Here is a 7,792-nt window from a genome sequence, read left to right as displayed (position 1 = left end):
CTAACTTGTAATTGAAAGCCCAGGAGATGCACTTGTAGTTGACACTTGAGTTGGTGTTGTAACTTTTCCACTTGATACTGAAAAATAATTATTCAAACAGTCAAATATATCAGAACAACCGAAAATTTCCAATTGAGTTTGCATCATATTATTCCACAAATGTTGCAACTTTCAATTTCTTTCTAAAATATCTTTGTAAAATGTTAAACATTAATGACGATCATATTATTTTGTAATCATTTAGAGAAATAAAGCTTTAGCCTGCTAATAATATATTTCCGAAAATACCACTGACACTATGAAAGTTTTTTAACAATTACCCTTTAATGTTTGAGTAGTTTCAGTTGAAATTTCTGGTGTAGCTGTAGGTGTTGGTGTAACCTCGGCTGTAGTGATGACTGCTGAAGACGCTGTCTGTGGAACTGTTGTTGTACTTGAAATTGACGTAGACACTGAAAAAATGAAACAATCAAAGTTTGAATAGCTTTCACCCATTTTAGTCAAGAAGATATTTCAAACATCTTTTGGATAACAGTTTATCGACCACTACCATGCATACACATTTACCACAATTAATTCTGTACGTATAGTTTTATTTCGACAAGGAACACCAAGACATTTAACAGACAAATAGACTACACGAGTGTTAAATTGATAAGAAATACTTCTGAAGTTAAAACACATGTGGTTATATTTACTTACTGACTTCAAAACAGGCGTGGACACTTAATTGAAGCTGAACAGGTTTGTATGAATCTTCTTTGTCATCAGGTGTGATAATTACATTCACTTTTCTCACGTCAGGTTTAGTTCCAACACTTGTAGCCTTTTCGCCAACATTCACCTACAGAACAGAAAATAAAAGTTTAAAGATTTACAGGGAAAACATGTTCAAGTTTCACGTACCACATTAGCAGCAATTGAATTTTCATTTGACGAAGTTAAAGTAAATTTAATGCCATTTATCTTAATGATTTAGTGAGAGTCATACTAACCTTTCTCGTTGTCACAGTTCCATCTGCATTAAAGAATTGCACTGTATATGTCTTAACATTATCAGTAGAAACCAGTTCAACATTGGCTATTGGTCTTGTCTTCGTAGGCACGTACTCTATAACCAATTTGTCTTCAGAACTTTTAAACGGTGTCTTAGACGAAGGTCGCAGATTTTCAATGTCTGCTGTCTTGTCATTTGTTGTAATTTCAGTTGAAGGTATTGTTGTTATTGAATCCATTCCATCCGTTTCTTCACAGATGGGAGTTGTTGTCGCTATTGCTACAGAAGAAATATTTTACCATGTTACCACTTATCAAACTATATTGATAGTTCATGCATTAACACTGTAAAAAGTGAAAAGTAGCTCGAGTTTCATTCATTATTTTGAACCAACAGTAGTTTAACGATGTTAAAATCTAATCAATCCATTAAGACAATACAAATCAAGAAAAACAAAAGAAACAAATGAGGGAATTATTTTAACTCCAAAAGGAGAATGATACGGGTGCATTGACTGGGTAATAATCTTCTGTTGCAAACTTTTCAAACATTACGTTGTAAATATGCGCAAATAAAGCAAATAAATTTTACAAGTCAAACTAAAATATTCAAACTAACTTGTAATTGAAAGCCCAGGAGATGCACTTGTAGTTGACACTTGAGTTGGTGTTGTAACTTTTCCACTTGATACTGAAAAATAATTATTCAAACAGTCAAATATATCAGAACAACCGAAAACTTCCAATTGAGTTTGCATCATATTATTCCACAAATGTTGCATCTTTTAATTTCTTTCTAAAATATCTTTGTAAAATGTTGAACATTAATGACGATCATATTATTTTGTAATCATTTACAGAAATTAAGCTTTAGCCTGCTAATAATATATTTCCGAAAATACCACTGACACTATGAAAGTTTTTTAACAATTACCCTTTAATGTTTGAGTAGTTTCAGTTGAAATTTCTGGTGTAGCTGTAGGTGTTGGTGTAACCTCGGCTGTAGTGATGACTGCTGACGACGCTGTCTGTGGAACTGTTGTTGTACTTGGAATTGACGTAGACACTGAAAAAATGAAACAATCAAAGTTTGAATAGCTTTCACCCATTTTAGTCAAGAAGAGATTTCAAACATCTTTTGGATAACAGTTTATCGACCACTACCATGCATACACATTTACCACAATTAATTCTGTACGTATAATTTCATTTCGACAAGGAACACCAAGACATTTAACTGACAAATAGACTACACAAGTGTTAAATTGATAAGAAATACTTCTGAAGTTAAAACACATGTGGTTATATTTACTTACTGACTTCAAAACAGGCGTGGACACTTAATTGAAGCTGAACAGGTTTGTATGAATCTTCTTTGTCATCAGGTGTGATAATTACATTCACTTTTCTCACGTCAGGTTTAGTTCCAACACTTGTAGCCTTTTCGGCAACATTCACCTACAGAACAGAAAATAAAAGTTTAAAGATTTACAGGGAAAACATATTCAAGTTTCACGTACCACATTAGCAGCAATTGAATTTTCATTTGACGAAGTTAAAGTAAATTCAATGCCATTTATCTTAATGATTTAGTGAGAGTCATACTAACCTTTCTCGTTGTCACAGTTCCATCTGCATTAAAGAATTGCACTGTATATGTCTTAACATTATCAGTAGAAACCAGTTCAACATTGGCTATTGGTCTTGTCTTCGTAGGCACGTACTCTATAACCAATTTGTCTTCAGAACTTTTAAACGGTGTCTTAGACGAAGGTCGCAGATTTTCAATGTCTGCTGTCTTGTCATTTGTTGTAATTTCAGTTGAAGGTATTGTTGTTATTGAATCCATTCCATCCGTTTCTTCACAGATGGGAGTTGTTGTCGCTATTGCTACAGAAGAAATATTTCACCATGTTACCACTTATCAAACTATATTGATAGTTCATGCATTAACACTGTAAAAAGTGAAAAGTAACTAGAGTTTCATTCATTATTTTGAACCAACAGTAGTTTAACGATGTTAAAATCTAATCAATCTATTAAGACAATACAAATCAAGAAAAACAAAAGAAACAAATGAGGGAATTATTTTAACTCCAAAAGGAGCATGATCCGGTTGCATTGACTGGGTAATAATCTTCTGTTGCAAACTTTTCAAACATTACGTTGTAAATATGCGCAAATAAAGCAAATAAATTTTACAAGTCAAACTAAAATATTCAAACTAACTTGTAATTGAAAGCCCAGGAGATGCACTTGTAGTTGACACTTGAGTTGGTGTTGTAACTTTTCCACTTGATACTGAAAAATAATTATTCAAACAGTCAAATATATCAGAACAACCGAAAATTTCCAATTGAGTTTGCATCATATTATTCCACAAATGTTGCATCTTTCAATTTCTTTCTAAAATATCTTTGTAAAATGTTAAACATTAATGACGATCATATTATTTTGTAATCATTTACAGAAATAAAGCTTTAGCCTGCTAATAATATATTTCCAAAAATACCACTAACACTATGAAAGTTTTTTAACAATTACCCTTTAATGTTTGAGTAGTTTCAGTTGAAATTTCTGGTGTAGCTGTAGGTGTTGGTGTAACCTCGGCTGTAGTGATGACTGCTGAAGACGCTGTCTGTGGAACTGTTGTTGTACTTGGAATTGACGTAGACACTGAAAAAATGAAACAATCAAAGTTTGAATAGCTTTCACCCATTTTAGTCAAGAAGAGATTTCAAACATCTTTTGGATAACAGTTTATCGACCACTACCATGCATACACATTTACCACAATTAATTCTGTACGTATAATTTCATTTCGACAAGGAACACCAAGACATTTAACTGACAAATAGACTACACAAGTGTTAAATTGATAAGAAATACTTCTGAAGTTAAAACACATGTGGTTATATTTACTTACTGACTTCAAAACAGGCGTGGACACTTAATTGAAGCTGAACAGGTTTGTATGAATCTTCTTTGTCATCAGGTGTGATAATTACATTCACTTTTCTCACGTCAGGTTTAGTTCCAACACTTGTAGCCTTTTCGGCAACATTCACCTACAGAACAGAAAATAAAAGTTTAAAGATTTACAGGGAAAACATATTCAAGTTTCACGTACCACATTAGCAGCAATCCAATTTTCATTTGACGAAGTTAAAGTAAATTCAATGCCATTTATCTTAATGATTTAGTGAGAGTCATACTAACCTTTCTCGTTGTCACAGTTCCATCTGCATTAAAGAATTGCACTGTATATGTCTTAACATTATCAGTAGAAACCAGTTCAACATTGGCTATTGGTCTTGTCTTCGTAGGCACGTACTCTATAACCAATTTGTCTTCAGAACTTTTAAACGGTGTCTTAGACGAAGGTCGCAGATTTTCAATGTCTGCTGTCTTGTCATTTGTTGTAATTTCAGTTGAAGGTATTGTTGTTATTGAATCCATTCCATCCGTTTCTTCACAGATGGGAGTTGTTGTCGCTATTGCTACAGAAGAAATATTTCACCATGTTACCACTTATCAAACTATATTGATAGTTCATGCATTAACACTGTAAAAAGTGAAAAGTAACTAGAGTTTCATTCATTATTTTGAACCAACAGTAGTTTAACGATGTTAAAATCTAATCAATCCATTAAGACAATACAAATCAAGAAAAACAAAAGAAACAAATGAGGGAATTATTTTAACTCCAAAAGGAGCATGATCCGGTTGCATTGACTGGGTAATAATCTTCTGTTGCAAACTTTTCAAACATTACGTTGTAAATATGCGCAAATAAAGCAAATAAATTTTACAAGTCAAACTAAAATATTCAAACTAACTTGTAATTGAAAGCCCAGGAGATGCACTTGTAGTTGACACTTGAGTTGGTGTTGTAACTTTTCCACTTGATACTGAAAAATAATTATTCAAACAGTCAAATATATCAGAACAACCGAAAATTTCCAATTGAGTTTGCATCATATTATTCCACAAATGTTGCATCTTTCAATTTCTTTCTAAAATATCTTTGTAAAATGTTAAACATTAATGACGATCATATTATTTTGTAATCATTTACAGAAATAAAGCTTTAGCCTGCTAATAATATATTTCCAAAAATACCACTAACACTATGAAAGTTTTTTAACAATTACCCTTTAATGTTTGAGTAGTTTCAGTTGAAATTTCTGGTGTAGCTGTAGGTGTTGGTGTAACCTCGGCTGTAGTGATGACTGCTGAAGACGCTGTCTGTGGAACTGTTGTTGTACTTGGAATTGACGTAGACACTGAAAAAATGAAACAATCAAAGTTTGAATAGCTTTCACCCATTTTAGTCAAGAAGAGATTTCAAACATCTTTTGGATAACAGTTTATCGACCACTACCATGCATACACATTTACCACAATTAATTCTGTACGTATAGTTTTATTTCGACAAGGAACACCAAGACATTTAACAGACAAATAGACTACACAAGTGTTAAATTGATAAGAAATACTTCTGAAGTTAAAACACATGTGGTTATATTTACTTACTGACTTCAAAACAGGCGTGGACACTTAATTGAAGCTGAACAGGTTTGTATGAATCTTCTTTGTCATCAGGTGTGATAATTACATTCACTTTTCTCACGTCAGGTTTAGTTCCAACACTTGTAGCCTTTTCGCCAACATTCACCTACAGAACAGAAAATAAAAGTTTAAAGATTTACAGGGAAAACATATTCAAGTTTCACGTACCACATTAGCAGCAATCGAATTTTCATTTGACGAATTTAAAGTAAATTCAATGCCATTTATCTTAATGATTTAGTGAGAGTCATACTAACCTTTCTCGTTGTCACAGTTCCATCTGCATTAAAGAATTGCACTGTATATGTCTTAACATTATCAGTAGAAACCAGTTCAACATTGGCTATTGGTCTTGTCTTCGTAGGCACGTACTCTATAACCAATTTGTCTTCAGAACTTTTAAACGGTGTCTTAGACGAAGGTCGCAGATTTTCAATGTCTGCTGTCTTGTCATTTGTTGTAATTACAGTTGAAGGTATTGTTGTTATTGAATCCATTCCATCCGTTTCTTCACAGATGGGAGTTGTTGTCGCTATTGCTACAGAAGAAATATTTCACCATGTTACCACTTATCAAACTATATTGATAGTTCATGCATTAACACTGTAAAAAGTGAAAAGTAACTCGAGTTTCATTCATTATTTTGAACCAACAGTAGTTTAACGATTTTAAAATCTAATCAATCCATTAAGACAATACAAATCAAGAAAAACAAAAGAAACAAATGAGGGAATAATTTTAACTCCAAAAGGAGCATGATACGGGTGCATTGACTGGGTAATAATCTTCTGTTGCAAACTTTTCAAACATTACGTTGTAAATATGCGCAAATAAAGCAAATAAATTTTACAAGTCATACTAAAATATTCAAACTAACTTGTAATTGAAAGCCCAGGAGATGCACTTGTAGTTGACACTTGAGTTGGTGTTGTAACTTTTCCACTTGATACTGAAAAATAATTATTCAAACAGTCAAATATATCAGAACAACCGAAAATTTCCAATTGAGTTTGCATCATATTATTCCACAAATGTTGCATCTTTCAATTTCTTTCTAAAATATCTTTGTAAAATGTTAAACATTAATGACGATCATATTATTTTGTAATCATTTACAGAAATAAAGCTTTAGCCTGCTAATAATATATTTCCAAAAATACCACTAACACTATGAAAGTTTTTTAACAATTACCCTTTAATGTTTGAGTAGTTTCAGTTGAAATTTCTGGTGTAGCTGTAGGTGTTGGTGTAACCTCGGCTGTAGTGACGACTGCTGAAGACGCTGTCTGTGGAACTGTTGTTGTACTTGGAATTGACGTAGACACTGAAAAAATGAAACAATCAAAGTTTGAATAGCTTTCACCCATTTCAGTCAAGAAGAGATTTCAAACATCTTTTGGATAACAGTTTATCGACCACTACCATGCATACACATTTACCACAATTAATTCTGTACGTATAGTTTCATTTCGACAAGGACACCAAGACATTTAACAGACAAATAGACTACACGAGTGTTAAATTGATAAGAAATACTTCTGAAGTTAAAACACATGTGGTTATATTTACTTACTGACTTCAAAACAGGCGTGGACACTTAATTGAAGCTGAACAGGTTTGTATGAATCTTCTTTGTCAGCAGGTGTGATAATTACATTCACTTTTCTCACGTCAGGTTTAGTTCCAACACTTGTAGCCTTTTCGCCAACATTCACCTACAGAACAGAAAATAAAAGTTTAAAGATTTACAGGGAAAACATATTCAAGTTTCACGTACCACATTAGCAGCAATCCAATTTTCATTTGACGAAGTTAAAGTAAATTCAATGCCATTTATCTTAATGATTTAGTGAGAGTCATACTAACCTTTCTCGTTGTCACAGTTCCATCTGCATTAAAGAATTGCACTGTATATGTCTTAACATTATCAGTAGAAACCAGTTCAACATTGGCTATTGGTCTTGTCTTCGTAGGCACGTACTCTATAACCAATTTGTCTTCAGAACTTTTAAACGGTGTCTTAGACGAAGGTCGCAGATTTTCAATGTCTGCTGTCTTGTCATTTGTTGTAATTTCAGTTGAAGGTATTGTTGTTATTGAATCCATTCCATCCGTTTCTTCACAGATGGAAGTTGTTGTCGCTATTGCTACAGAAGAAATATTTCACCATGTTACCACTTATCAAACTATATTGATAGTTCATGCATTAACACTGTAAAAAGTG

The 7,792-nt window shown here is 32.8% G+C and overlaps 1 protein-coding gene across 1 annotated transcript in view; it reads right to left on the bottom strand.

Annotated features, from left to right (window-relative positions):
* Window positions 1–1,610: 1,610 nt before the first annotated feature.
* The window catches only part of LOC127727797 (mucin-17-like), a 36,963-nt gene continuing 30,781 nt past the window's right edge, over window positions 1,611–7,792 (bottom strand). Inside the window, exons 70-85 of the mRNA XM_052234912.1 lie at window positions 7,435–7,715; window positions 7,142–7,283; window positions 6,761–6,892; window positions 6,446–6,517; window positions 5,826–6,106; window positions 5,533–5,674; window positions 5,151–5,282; window positions 4,836–4,907; window positions 4,216–4,496; window positions 3,923–4,064; window positions 3,541–3,672; window positions 3,226–3,297; window positions 2,606–2,886; window positions 2,313–2,454; window positions 1,931–2,062; window positions 1,611–1,687 (exon numbers count right to left, since the gene is read on the bottom strand). Coding sequence (XP_052090872.1) covers window positions 1,611–1,687; window positions 1,931–2,062; window positions 2,313–2,454; window positions 2,606–2,886; window positions 3,226–3,297; window positions 3,541–3,672; window positions 3,923–4,064; window positions 4,216–4,496; window positions 4,836–4,907; window positions 5,151–5,282; window positions 5,533–5,674; window positions 5,826–6,106; window positions 6,446–6,517; window positions 6,761–6,892; window positions 7,142–7,283; window positions 7,435–7,715 — 2,513 coding nt within the window. The remainder of the gene's footprint in view (window positions 1,688–1,930; window positions 2,063–2,312; window positions 2,455–2,605; window positions 2,887–3,225; window positions 3,298–3,540; window positions 3,673–3,922; window positions 4,065–4,215; window positions 4,497–4,835; window positions 4,908–5,150; window positions 5,283–5,532; window positions 5,675–5,825; window positions 6,107–6,445; window positions 6,518–6,760; window positions 6,893–7,141; window positions 7,284–7,434; window positions 7,716–7,792) is intronic.

The sequence above is a fragment of the Mytilus californianus genome, unplaced genomic scaffold (assembly GCF_021869535.1).
Source record: "Mytilus californianus isolate M0D057914Y unplaced genomic scaffold, xbMytCali1.0.p SCAF_2, whole genome shotgun sequence".
Lineage (NCBI taxonomy): Eukaryota > Metazoa > Mollusca > Bivalvia > Mytilida > Mytilidae > Mytilus > Mytilus californianus.
This window is presented reverse-complemented; position numbering and strand designations above follow the sequence as displayed.